General features: G+C 31.3%; 2 protein-coding genes across 4 annotated transcripts; both read right to left on the bottom strand.

Moving 5' to 3' along the window:
• Positions 1-33: 33 nt before the first annotated feature.
• On the bottom strand, positions 34-1,334 carry LOC139089174 (uncharacterized). Its single transcript, XM_070638628.1, has 2 exons — positions 1,166-1,334; positions 34-1,103 (listed from the first exon to the last, which is right to left on the bottom strand). The coding sequence occupies exons 1-2, from the start codon at positions 1,169-1,171 to the stop codon at positions 42-44; spliced, it is 1,068 nt and encodes a 355-aa protein (XP_070494729.1). The 5' UTR covers positions 1,172-1,334; the 3' UTR covers positions 34-41.
• A 534-nt stretch (positions 1,335-1,868) lies between these two features.
• On the bottom strand, positions 1,869-14,402 carry RhoBTB (Rho-related BTB domain containing). Of its 3 annotated transcripts, none has more exons than XM_070638625.1 (12): positions 14,087-14,402; positions 7,250-7,525; positions 6,557-7,181; positions 6,344-6,496; positions 6,167-6,284; positions 5,965-6,102; positions 5,594-5,617; positions 5,229-5,342; positions 4,610-5,023; positions 4,406-4,554; positions 4,229-4,344; positions 1,869-3,790 (listed from the first exon to the last, which is right to left on the bottom strand). In XM_070638625.1, exons 2-12 carry the CDS (start codon positions 7,494-7,496, stop codon positions 3,654-3,656), a joined length of 2,235 nt encoding a protein of 744 aa, XP_070494726.1. In that variant the 5' UTR covers positions 7,497-7,525; positions 14,087-14,402; the 3' UTR covers positions 1,869-3,653. The 3 variants fall into 3 exon arrangements, with proteins under 3 accessions (XP_070494726.1, XP_070494727.1, XP_070494728.1); XM_070638626.1 differs by having other exon boundaries at positions 1,869-3,772; XM_070638627.1 differs by lacking the exon at positions 5,594-5,617.
• Between the last annotated feature and the right edge of the window lie 268 nt (positions 14,403-14,670).

Genomic DNA, 14,670 nt, shown 5'->3' with positions numbered 1-14,670 from the left:
CAAAGAATTAAGAATATCATTAACCGAAAAAAAATATTAATTTAAAGCATTGTAAATTTAATGTTATCTTGAAATTGAATTTCATCATAGTCTTGTTGTTCCAGATCACATTTGCGAAATTTAACACTTTTGAGCGATTGGCGGTTGATAAGTGCGCGAAATATTTGCCTATTAAGAAAAGTAATTTCAATTTCTTGCAGATTTCGAACTTTTTCAATCAAATTGACGATTAAGAAATTGTTTTGTCCATCTCGAAGGGAATATTCAGATACATTAAATTTCAGTGTTCGTATAGTACTGTTGAATGGAATGTCAAATGGATCCACTCGATGAAAGTAACCTGTTAACGTCAAAGTATGAAGTTTGGAGAAGTTTGTCATGAAACAAATCATTGAATCTCTTGTAAGTGAAGTGTTTGTTATTCTCAGACTATCCGAATGCACTTTGTAGAACTCATATGGGAGTGGAGTCAGAAGACTTGAATAAAGCTCCTCGAGTCTAAATTTTATGTTACTAGAATTCAGTTTATGTAAAGGTCGATTATCGTCAATTTTCAGCACCTTCAAGCTGTCATTTTCCATTAGAAAATTCCTTATGTACTTTACTGACTTATGGTCAATGTCCGAATTGTCAATTCTCAATATTTCTAATCCTTTTGTCTTTGTGAGCAGTCCATTTGCTGAAATTAAGCTATGATAATTGCAACCATTAATCTCCAATTCCTTTAATCTCGGTAAATCAACTTTAATTATCAAATCAGTTGATATTTTAAGTGAAACGAGCGTTGGAGCTAGTTTGGTGACAACATCACGCATTAGACGTAAATATTTAGTATTTCTCTTAACTTTTCTGAAGCGATCATTTAATTCCAAGTTCTGATAAATTCGAGTGCTGTCCATAATACTCTTAAAGAATTCATAATTCGAATGACTTTCCTTTGGTTTTAAGTAAATCCTTTTCATACACGATTTTGACGTTCCAATCAATTTATACCAATGTTTACTGACTAAAGATGCATTTTTTATATCTTCAACATCATGCAGGAAGGACAGGATAAGCTCGCAGATTTCATCAGGAATTTTTCGAAATGGATCAAGTTTTCTCTGAAAATCGAAATGTCTTAAATATCAAAATGTTCTGTCCTTAATTAATTGTGAAAAGTTACCTTCATGGTTCAACTTCAATTTAGATGAAATTTCAGCTTTAATTCACGGTTTTTCCTTAATTTTACTCAATATTAAATTCACAAACATAATTTTGGCGAAATCAACGAAAAAAAAATTTTTTTGGAAATTTGAATTCAAAAATGCCGTTATAAATTCTTAAAATTTTGGTGTGCTTTGTGTTTTCAAATTGTTGGACCTAAAAATCGTGAATTATGCGGAACTAAAAGAATAATACTAAATATCAAAGTGAAAGTGTTGTGCTTACACAATCAGCTTTTGTTTCAAGGCGGAGAGATCATCAGTTTTATTAGATAACTAAAGGATTTAAGGCAAGTTAATTTTTTTGGGACAAAAATTTAATTGATTTTGATTTATTAAAAATTGGAAGAGATTGTAAAGTTGAAAGCCTTCAGTAGTTGTAAATTGATCATACTGTTCAGTTTAGATACAAACGTATAATGATTCTTGTATATTTAAGGTAATTTTTATCAATCTTTTTACCATTCCTGGTTTTTGAGTTTATTGTTAAAAATCGATTGTACTGGATTGATATTGCCAGTTAATCACAATTCATAGTTCAATTTTAGTCAACTCATACTGGTTCCAACAAATTCTTCATTCCAAAATAGTCAAATTGACATCTCGCTAAACATCCAGTGAGCACTGCTAACTGTTAATCTGTAAAGTAAAGAATAAAACAGATTTTGGTTCCAGATTTAGTTACAAAAGCTGAGCTTTTTTCATTTTATTAATTTATACTTTTTTTGCATTTTGCTGATTATAAGACTCGGCACTAATCAAGAATCTACAAATTTCTCTTACTTTTTATATCAAGCATTTCTTATCATGTTTTTTTGGAACTACATATACGTAGAAATAGCACAATTAATAAAGAGTCTGACATTTGATCAAAATGCATTTTATGCCTAAATAATAGAAATATTATCCAAACGTCATCCTCTACATTAATCACAAAAGGAAATGTTTTATATACTTTATTCCAGCAATTGGATTATAAAAACTTTACTTCACAAATTGCGGCAGTTAAAATTTTCATTTTTGCTCATTTTTCTTTAATATGTAGGTTGTTAATAAATGTTTTTCAATAGATAAAGTAAAGGAAGACATTGAAGCAAAAAGCATTGAGGTTTTGGTTTTTCGAAGAAATTAAGCCTTGCTTCAATATCGTTTATCATTTGATCCTAAAAAATATTTATTCATTATGTTTCATTTGCGGATAAAAAATTTTTTCAACGTCTTCAGCCAGTGAAGCGTTCTGCTTACTTTTTTTGTTGATATAGTTTTATTTAACCTTTTCCAAAATATTTTCATTTACATTCCAAATTTGACTAGATTTTAATTAAATTTTTACTTCCATTGGCTATTTACATGCCCATCTAATTTTTATTCACATTCAGAAGTTCAAAGTTTTGAAGCTTCAATTATCTCCTTTTAATTAAAGGATTGTCATCAAAGAGGGGAAAGAAATTTATTAAAATTACCAAAAAAAATCCATCTTCAACGTCACTTACCCGATCGACGCAAATTATTCATGGCAGCTAAATGGCGTTCAAGTGACAATATTCATGTGCTTAAACATGTCACTTGAATGACATGTCACTGTCACTTGAATGACATGTCACTTTCACTTGGATGACATGTCACGGTCACTTGGATGACATGTCACTTTCACTTGATTGAAATGTGACCGCCACTTGGATGGCATGTGACCGCCACTTAGATTACATGAATAACTTGTGTCGATCGAGTTACACCTTTGTATCCTAAATGCACTTTCTTTTCCTTTAAAATCTCTTAATATTGCTCAAATTCCCTGAAACTAATTTCTATACATGTCCTCAATATTACTTCCATTAAATGCATTTTGTCATCACAATTCTCAATATAAAATCTCATTTTTTGTTTTAAAAACTTTTAATTATGAAATTTTGAACAGCCTAAAACTTTGGATTTTGTATCCTTGAATTTAAAGAAATTTTGAATTAAAAATTTAAGTTTGAAATTTAATTTTAAAAAAATTCAAGTCCAAATTTTGTATAAAAATATGTTAAAATTATTAACTAATTCTGAGAATTGCTAGACACCTCTAAAATTCCCATACACAAGACGATTCATGAACAAATTTCAAAATAATTATGAATGTCCTCTAATTTCTTTTAATATGCAAAATTATCTGCTACCATTATGTGTAAATTTGAAAAATTATCATAATACTCAATATCGAGCATATAAGACATAAAAGCACGGGCAAAATGACAACAAATCTTATTGATCTGATTACGATAGAAATTTAAAAAAATAACGTATGAAAAAATTTCAAAAATAATATCCATGTAAGCATTGGAAAAAAAAAGAAAAAAAAATTCAAAAATTTAATTTTTACATGAAAAAACTGATTTTAGTGTCGTTGACTGTATATTGTTTTTATGGAATATACCTCCATTGATGCCCGTGCATTGACCTATGTCAGAGATCAGCAACCTCAAGATCCAATTGATTTACGGAATTTGGATTGCTTAGAAGACTCGTACTGTCTTGTGATGTTACAACCTTTGTTGTTGCTGAACGATTCTTTGACTTTCCACCTGTGAGCCAAAAGAAAACTTCGTGAAATTATCACGAAAATGAATGGATTACTTCTTCTACATATGCATGAAATCATAAAATAAGATTGATAGGTAAAAATAATAGAGTAATGAATGGAGATAAAATGCACAGTCAATCATAAGTCGAATAATCAGAGGAATTTGTGTGATAGACAAAATCATAACAGAATCGTAATGATGAAAGCTGATAGATGCATGCAACGTGATTATGAGTTTCTAAGGTGCATATTTATTTCATCATTCAATCTCGTTTAGTTGGGCGCATCCATTGATGGTGTAACTAGTTACAAATTTGAGATGCATCCCTAATGTGTCTGGTTTTTAGAGTATATATCTCTTTTTAGTGTCCTCAAATAGAGCCTTGGATATATTTGAAGGAACACCTTAAATATGCTTAAACTCTAGAAACCAGATCCAAATGTGTGTCTTCCTTACCTCCTGAGAAACATAAGCAACCATTATCATCTGTATGGCAGTTCTTTTTGTTCAAACTCATTTCTATCTTTTGTTCCTTTTGACATCTTTGGTAGTAATCAAAGTCCTTCAAATACCTGAAATAATCCAATCAATTAATAGAATATTAAGATTAGATTTATAGACTTAAGTTCTTACCAAACTGGAGGCCAGCGATTCTCTCGTAAATATTCTTGATTTTCTGGATGTAAAAGCTTTAGTGATTTCGGTAAATGTCTGCAAATACTGTTGTAATTTACGCATAAATACGACATACACCATTCAGCTAATTGATGTGCATTGTGGAGCTGTAAAAAATTACATAAATTTCAATAATTCAATAAGATCAATGATTAAGCATACCTTAACAGGCTCAAGAAGCTTCAAGCATAAATCAATTGCCTCTATTGACTCATTCTGGGATATTTTCGTCAAATTTTCAATCACGCGGCATTCGATCAAGTTTAATAGTCTCGGCAAACACAAACGATTCGCTAATTCAAGTAAATTTAAACTTTTATCGGCAGATATTGGTGGAATTTCATCAGTATATAAATAACACAGTAATTTATGGAATGTATATTCGGTTACGCCAGGTAAACAAATTATATGCGCATTTGATTCTGCAAAATTTCCCGAGAACATTGCTCGCATTACTTCACATCGTGCTACCAACATCGATCTGTGAGCTTTCATTTTTCCATCGTCTAGTTCGAATGTGATGTCTGCAAACATGCCATTGTCTATCGATTGCTTCTCAAGATTTTGTTTCATGTACTATGGGGAAATATTGAGAATTAATGTTTAGTTTAACGGATTTTTGATTTTTGAAAATGATCAAAATTCTGTTCAGTAAACCAATAGTTCATTTTCGTTCAGTTCATATTTTAAATTTTCAAAAACTCAATTTAAAAACTTAAAATTCGTTAATTTTTGAAATTTGAAAAGTCGTTAAATTTAAAGTAAAAATCATTTGACTTACCACAGAATAATGCTGAATTGTTTCGTCATTCATGAAACTTTCATTGGATTGTGAATTTGATAATAGAACTATAAGTTGTGGTAATTCTAAAAGTTCTGCTGCTTGACGTACCTCCTAAAAATTTAAAGAGAACAAATAAGTAAAGTGTGACACAAAGGAAATCATATGGACATTCAAATTGATTAAAAAGAACTACAAATAAATTTACTAAACTAATATATTCAATCATATAATAATAAAAAATTAAAGGTAAGCTTAGTTATAGCAACAATCAAACTATATCTATCAAGAAAAAGTTCAAACAAAAGAAAGAAGAACAAAAAATTGTTCAAACACCATTGATTTCTGTTCTGTTATTCATTTACCAGTAAAGATCCTATTGAAGCGGTCTGTTTGATTTAAAAAAAGAATAAAAAATTGGAAAATCATAAGTAGCAAAAGAAAAAATGAAAGAAAAATAATGGTGGGATTTGAAGCAATAAAATGATGATAAACGACAAGAGAAGCATGTTTGACAATTTTCAACAACTTGTTGATTAGCAGAACGACAAAAAGAATGAAATATTTTTGAAAATGATTTTTTAATGAAATTTTCTTCCGTCTAATTGACCGCTGTCCAATTAATCATGAAAAGTCATTGAATACTTAATGATGCGAAGGACTTATTAAGAAATTATAATAAATTTTTAGGGCGAAATTAAATTATCAGAAGTGACAGAATGGATAATTGACTTACCTGTAACTCCAAATATTCCTTATCGATGGTACCCGTATAAATAAACATAAGACATTGTTGCATTGCTTTTGCAGTTACTAATTTACTTAATGTTACAATTGTTTGTGTTTGGGTAATACTATTACGTTCCTCGTCCATCTAAATTAATATATTAAGCTAAGCATGACTTATTATGAATTAAAAAATACCAAAAATATTTTACATAAACAATTCGAATATGCTGAAAAATTGGATGGTGTAAATCACGAGATATATCCTTTTTAGACTCAAATGTTGGCAGAGCTTGATAGCTTGATCGTCTCTTTAATTGCTCCCACATTCTAAATAAAGAAAAATTAATTAATAATAAATTAGAAAACTATTTTATATCCATTTATACCTATTTGAAGCCTGCTTCTGTTCAGTTCTTATTAAAAACTCGGTGTCGTCATTGAAATCAGCTGTCGTTGACTCACCAAATGTGGAGCTTACCATACTAGATTCACTGGAACTTCTTGCACATAAATCAGATGTGAAGTCCATATTAAGCAATCTGTAATTATGGATAATTACAACTTTCTATGAAATTACTTGAAATCAACACGAAAGTTACCTTTGAAATGCATTGGAAGAACTTGCAAGCATAAATCTATGAACAGCAAAACGAATGTTTCCAGCAACCAAAACGAGATCAGTATAGCATTGTGAATGGAACATACTAAGCATATCTTTGGAATAGTTTCCAGTGAGAACGGAAACCTCTGGAGTAGCTGGTTTGGGTGGACGAAATGGTGCCTGCAAATATGGTCTCTGTACACGTTTTAAATTGGTCATCCAGAATCTTTCACGACGTCTATTAATAAGTGCAGCACGTATTGCATTCTCAAAGACTTCATTCACTCCAAAATATGTCAATACACTAGTTTCATAGTACTGTATTCCAAGTTCCTTTGCAACTGCACGTGCTTCATCAGGATAAACGAGATCATTTTTTCTTGCCGCACGAACAAATGGACTACGATCACCAAAATATGAGAGATAAGTTTCATCACGGTACATATATCGAAGATCATTTTTACATCCAACAAGAATAATTGGAGTTTGAGGACAGAATCTTCGAATTTCATTGTACCACATAAGACGGCAGTTCCTTAATGAAATACGACTTGCTATGGAAAAGCAAAGTAGAACAACATCTGAACGTCCATATGCAAATCTTCTGTCCTTTTCATGATCACCTTTTGTGTTTGAAATAGAAGCTGTCAATATGCATGCATAAACAAAATGAAAGTATTAACACACTTACCGAAAGTATCCCATAACCTAAGTGACACATTAACGGAATCTACAACTTCCCAAGACCTTTCTAAAACATCTTTATAAATACGATACTGATCAATCGCCCATACAGTCGGTACATGAGTCGTCAATAGTTGCGATAATGAGACATGTTTATTACATGCTCGTGCACATATTAGCCTTGTTTTTCCTACTGCTGTATCACCAACCAATACACATTTTACCAGTTCTTGATGAGGTTGCTCGTTGTCCATTTTAACATTGCCGTTTGTTCTTTCAAAATCTGTAATTAGATCAATGTAAGCATTGATTATTTAAAAACTTGGAAATATCCATCGACACAGTCAAAATCAAATAAATAGGCAAATCCATAAATCTCTTTTGAAGATATAAGTTCCCCATGAAGTAACACGCAAAAAAATGTAGAAACGTATAAAAAAATTTTGTAATGCGCAAAAAAATCAATTAACTTACACAGAATTCAACACTCAGTAAGAAGCTAAAGCTTCTTTTAAATATGTACATAACAATTACAATAGTTATCAGGTAAAGAAAATCAAAGGAATAATATTCGGCGCAAATTCTTTTCGCCTTGTTCAAAATCTATAAATATATACAGATATAGCACATAGAGAAGTCATTCAACTTTATTACGAAATAACAAAACTACCATGATCATCTGTTAAAGCACGTTCTAGCTATTTTCATTAGAAATGACGACGCAAATTGCTTATAGATGAAAGATTTATGCTGGACATAAAGTACAGAAATTGAATAAACAATAATCACTTCCTGAATGTTTGTTCTAAATTCTCTTTTTTTATTATCATGTTAGCAATGAACTTCTTAATTTCAAATATTCACATGATGAGTTGTCTCACATGCACGAAAAATATTTTTAAAGTGTTGTTTACATTCAGCATATACATAAGGAGATGCTCGTGTCATCTAGTTGTTTTATTTTCTTAACAACACAAGTTTTATTTGTTTGATTTGATATATCATACACGAAATAAGAAGATTATTTGCATGCAGAACAGAAAATGACGCAGTTCATTCCTGTCTATCCTTGTTTAGTAAATTTTGTGAAGCATTCATGGATGCGCCACTTTTCGGGTATTTCGAGTATTTTCTGGTTCTTAAAAGGATGTATTCTGATATTCTCTTTCGATTGGAATAGGTAGGGAGCTATTAGTCGATCTTATGTCTAGGGTTTTGGGGCAACAGTAATTTCCCGTCCCTTATCCCGTGTGACATAGATCTCATTACAGATTGTTAAAGCCAGTATTAGAAAGCACCTATCCATTTCTACCTTATATCCCTTTCGGAGATGACTGGTTCCAACAAACCAACTATTTCGAGTCACTAACTAGACATAAAGAACAGTGCTTAAGTTATTTACACAACTGTCCTAGATACATACACACATCTAAGATTAGTTTCAAAACGTATTCCTTACTATTTACTAGAGCAGTGTTGTTCAAACTGTGTGCTGTGGCACAACAATTTCGGTCGTTGTTTACCAACAAGGTGTGCTTTGACATAAATAAGTTTGGAGAACACCGCATTAGAGTTATTGCATGATCCACAGCTCGACGTCGACTTGGATTTTGCATGGAACCTAATTTTATATGTAGTCGAGTCGACTTCGAGCTCTGGTATAGTCATCCAATGACCGATTCCTTATTTCCAAACCTTATATCAATCTACAACTCAGTTCCAACCCACTAAATTAGTCCCATTTGTTTATCATATCTAATCATATACACGCTCAAATCATTTAGATCTAAATTTAAATTTTGACACAATTTCTTTGGGTAGCGAATCAGCACTCGATGCTTGAACAACAAAAATATAAAACATATGGATGTGTATACGTAAATGCCAGCAATTTCATTCATACTAAATATTTTTTTTTTCTCTTCTCTCACGTCATGTTAAGCTTGCCATTTTTTTCTGCTATCGATTTTTTCCTTCATTCATGCTTTCATATTCCTTGCTTGTATGTAAGGTGAAGCATAAACGGAATTAAATGATTTTTGACCTCTTGTGGGGAATGCTTTTATGCTTTTATGAATGAACTTTTTTTCTTGCTTCTGCCATTAAGTTGATGGCATAAAAAATCATTCAGCTACGCTAAAGTATTTTTAAACTTTTTTGTTAATTCAAAATTTAAAGCACGATTGTGCAGGCATTGCCGAAAGAATTTCACTCCAAATGTGTTATTTTGTTTGGGTTGAGAAGCTATAATAACAAATTTATTGGCGGATAGCAATTATACTGAAAGGAATACAGTTGATATATTTAATTTGTGTTCTGCACGAAATAACTCACGTCATCAAGACTGCAAAAAAAATGTTATAGCTATGCTTGAATATTTTTTTGTACTCATGGTACCATTGTATGAATTTAATATTCTGCGATTTACTTGGGGGTTGTTCACTTATGATGTCAGTATATCAGTAAATTGGGTTAATCTATATAGCAATAAATCAAGCTGCATTATGTTTTATGACTGACTGTATCATGTGCCATAATAAACAACCAATTTCTTATCATTCCATGTCACGAAACATTAATTTCACCCTAACAGGCTAATAGCATGCTTTCATGGCACTACGGTACCTAAAAGTGACATATATTCCTGATAAGACCAGACATTTAAATTTTAGTACCATAAATGAACGACCCCCTATTACCTTTTTGTCATTGCAAGTTGTGATAGGTTAGAGAAATAGGAATATCGACAATATGCTATTGATACCCGATGTCAAAGTGAAAATAAAAATAGAAAATCAATATAAGACGCAACGTTGAGCAAGCAGACACCAATGTAAGAGCTAATAATAGTGTAATAAAAATATCAACATGTATATTTACTTTATATCAGGTGACTAATGCAAATTTGCGAAACTTATAAACAGAATGGCAAGTAAGACTGAAATTAGATAAGTAAGCATCCAGCCAGATGTAAACAAATTTGTTAAGTAGCAAGCTTGACTACTTGAGAATGATTCACGATTACTGTAGCGATATTTTTAAGTCCTCTTATCTCCTCTTGTTTAATCTAATTTACGATAGTGAAGCTACAATCTGTTACTTTAAAGAACCTCTCAAGGTCAAACAAGCATGCACGTGCTTGGGATGATTTTAAGTCTCAGAGTTTCTTTTCGCGTCAAATATGACTCGAATAAACAAAAAATTTGTTGATGTGAAATAAAGGCAGCAAGCGATAAAAATAGAATCATTATATGATAGAGAGTGATAAAAATATAAATACGGAAAAAATCGTGCGTTGCACACAGCGGCTCGTCTTTAAATGATAAAATATTTTTTTTTTTCACTTTCAAATGCCACTTGAAAATACTTATTTATAGAATATAAACAAAGTTTCCGCATTAGTGCATATCGAAGAGTTAGTTACTTTAATTGAATTTTGATGACGGCACTAAGTACTCAGATAACAATGACACTTATATATGAGAGATATCCGTTAATTTATTGCATTTCAGTTATTACATTTTTTATAAATTGGCCAATTTTCTGGGTGAAAATAGCATATCCAAATAATAAATAAGGTTCTCGCACCGGATCAATATTGAATCCTTTAATTTATTCCATAAATCATAAATATTTACCTTCAATATTGCAAAAATGAGGAGATCGCGTTTTCACTCGACGAAGTTCAGACAACTCTATCGAAAAACAGTGGCAGTCTGTTGGAGTTATATGAGTAGAAAAGCCTTGAAAGCATTGAATTTCATAGTTATCTATAGTTCCTCGAAAGATAATTATTGAATCTGGGAATTTTTCGTTATCTATGAGTGTCCACATATCTGATGACTCCCTTTTTAGACTGAAGTGTCAACAATGTTGCGGTAGGCAGGGTTGGGATATTAGATTGACTGTTGAATTGTCATTTTATGGATTATATTTACTGTTCTAGCAAAGGTCAATCAAAGGTTTAGGTTCCATTTTAAGATTTTATAACAGTGTTGTCTGAACTGTGTGCCACGGGACACTAGTGTATCCTAAGGTATCCCACCTACTCTATCCTAGCTACTCTAAGGTATTCTACCTTCACTATCCTAGCAACACTAGAGTATCCCACCTATTTTATCCTAGCTACCTTAGGTTACCCTGTTCCATCCTTTCCTAGCTGTCTTTAGCTAACCTACCCCATCCTATCCGAGATACCCTAGGAGTTGAACAGGAGGGTTTCTCTAGGACTGGATTGGGAATGTTACTCTAGAATTGAAGAAGAACTGGGGTAGGAGGTTTCTCTAGGAAAGCTCAACCTCGGATAGGGTATCCCCGGGTAGGGTGTCCCTCGGTAGGTTATCCCGGATATGTTGAGCAATCAACCACAGCTACATCAAATTAAAATTACAATCTAAATGAAATTCCTGCATTTTTAATAGTAGTTTAATCTTTCCCTAATTTGAATATCAAATTATATAGTTAAATAGAGTAATTTTCATAATATTTTAAACTGAATCCACTTATTAACCTTTCGATCATACAATGATCAAGATATTTCAAACAGCTTCATAAATTGCACACACATCTGATGCAAATGTTTATAATTTTAATATAGGTCAGAATGTGATCCGCTCACATAAAGTACGTTTAATTTCCCTACATCCAATTCCATTAAACTTGCTTATTAATCGTCAATCGTTATCAACGTATGACTTATAATAAGATTTAAGTTATGGTTAATTCCAGTTTTATTCGGATAATTTTGCGGAGTGATAAGGAAAAATGTCTCAAAATATTTATATTTTTGTGGCTGAACTGCGGAGTAGATTAGATTTAATTAATCTCACGAAAGTTAATCGCTTTTCCACAGTACTTTATACTATCCATCAAAAGTGCCAGCTATAATTAACTTTATATTCAGTCATGTTGATGAATCATGAACATTAATTTTATATCCAACTAATAGAATTAGCAATATTAAGAATAAGAAATGCGCCACAGTACTTATTTACTAAAGATAAAGATCTCTTGCTCACAATTTTTATTGCACGGAGGACGTACGCAGTCAGCACAAATATGAAAACAAAGCAATTTTCACATAAATACATGTAATCATTTTATTTACTATCGTATATCTTACTTCTGTTTTTCATGAAAGATAAAAAATATATTTTTTTAATAATATAAAACTAGAAAGATTTATTGGAGAATACTTTAATTCTCTACCAACAGCGACTATGTAGATTAATTATAATACAAAGAACAAGACGGAGTAAATTTTTGTTTAAAATTCACACGATAGCATGCAAAACACTTCCTGCTCGTCCACTAGAATACGTTTTTTGAATCTTTTTTGGAAGATTTTTGATGATTCTGAATTTATTATTGATAATTGCTACTAGAATATATACTGTCTGAGGAGACTAAGGCAGTGGTGGACAACCTGTGTGTCGCGGCATTCTAGTGCTCTTGTAAATGACATGAATCGCATGTCGTCAACGATTTCGGTTATAGATTGCCACCTAGCGATGCCATGGGATAAAAAAGGTTGTGCACCACTGGACTAAGGTGTAGTTAGGATTCTAAAGAGATTTATTGAGTCTCGTCATTGATTTTTTAATTTGATAATTTGTCACTAATGACTTTTTGCCCTTTTTCCAACTCTGCACAGTTGCAAAGCCTAACGTATAGGAATGCAATGTACCTAGCTACAATTTGTGTGACGCGAATACACAAACTGAGTTGGTGTGACAAGAATAAGCGAAAAAGCACCTGAATCCGTCTAGACTAGTCTCGTCATTAAAATATGTATTAGATTTACATGCATTAAACCGGCATACTAGCTCGAATTCCAAATTTTTTGGACGACGATTTGAGCTTTTTTCCAATACATTTATCTTAAGTGTCCGATCGGCACATGTTCTCTATGGCAGTCAAATGGTGTTCAAGTAGGAATTTTTATGGCAATTGATATGAAAATTGCCATCATATGATAACCAGTTGGCTGCAATGAATAACTTGTGTCGATCGGGGGAGTTACTGTTATCTGTAGAAGTAAGGTCAATAAAGAATGTCATCAATTTGTCTTGACAGAGCAAATATGAATAAGATAAAAAAAAAAGACGAATCCTTAAATTTGTTATTCCTCTTCTTAAGCTGACAAGCAATTCGTAAAAAATACAAAACAAATAAAGATGAAAAATTCCGGCTCTGCGGAAAACAAGAACATTGTCAAAAATTCATGACAAAAGTTGGAATTCTATTTTTAGAACGTATTTTAATTTAGCTTCTATACAGAATATATATACCGATTTTTTTTACATATGTTTCTTTTGTTATAAAGTTTACAAGCTGCTCAGTGAAGGGAATATATATATTTTGATGTGATTGTATTTTATGAGATGTTTACTTCGCAAATATACATGCACTCTTGATCAGCCAGAGTACAGTGTACGGCTGTTTTCCATTTCATTAGATTCTTCCGGGACTTGATAATTTATTAGCTTTCTTTATTTCACAAAATGTGCAATTTTTTGTTTATTTTGCTACTAATTACAGTATAAAATTTAGGTGTGATTCGTCTGACTTATTGGAAAACTTTACCAATATGACATAAGAAATGAGAATGTGGGTAGGGAAAATATGAGCGAATAAAGAAAAAAATTAATAATCTGTACGTAATTATATTAAAGTCCAGGAAGACATTCACTTTTTCCACATCTGATTTTGATTGCAAAAAAAGCTAGTTTGCAATATTATTGATTATTTTTCAGTACACTTCCATTTCAGGTATTTCCATTTTTTTTATATTTTATTTCAAGCATATTTAAGCTCTTTAAAGGGATTTATGATGTTAACTCACCTTTGTCGTCTCCCTTAAGAAATTAATTTTAATCCAATTACTAAATTTTTCGCTTATTAAAACACTAAATGCGTAGAAGGAAATTCCTTTGTACCTTAATTTTTTGTTCTATAAAATTTTTTATGCCAAATTTTCAAAAAAAAAAACTTCACAAAGAACTTTTTTTTAGTCGCAATTTCTGTTTTGTGTAAATTTTCTTATATCACTTTAATGATTATGCATTGATTCAAGCACAAGTTAATTAACTTTTTTTCTTGCTCTCTTTTTGCAATGTTTCACATTTCATGTTTCGTAAAATACTATTTTTCACATAGCAAAATAAAAATATTATGAATCGTTGATATTTAAACTGAACTGAGATGAAGTCTTACTGAACGGACAATTTCCATTGTTATATTTTAAAACTGATTTTTGGCAGCTTTTTAAATGTGTCATGCAATTTTCTTACTCTTTTCTCATAAATAATGCCTAAATTAATGATATAACATTTATTAATTATATGTTTCATTCATAATTTCAGAGAAATTCGGTGCCGACAAATTGGATAATTCTTAGTAAGTAACGTACTATCAATGGTAAATCTC

The sequence above is a fragment of the Chironomus tepperi genome, unplaced genomic scaffold (genome assembly GCF_022539635.2).
Source record: "Chironomus tepperi strain 1889 unplaced genomic scaffold, CSIRO-AGI_Ctep_v1 contig_176, whole genome shotgun sequence".
Lineage (NCBI taxonomy): Eukaryota > Metazoa > Arthropoda > Insecta > Diptera > Chironomidae > Chironomus > Chironomus tepperi.
The sequence above is the reverse complement of the archived record's forward strand: the minus strand, read 5'-3'. Positions and strand labels throughout refer to the sequence as shown.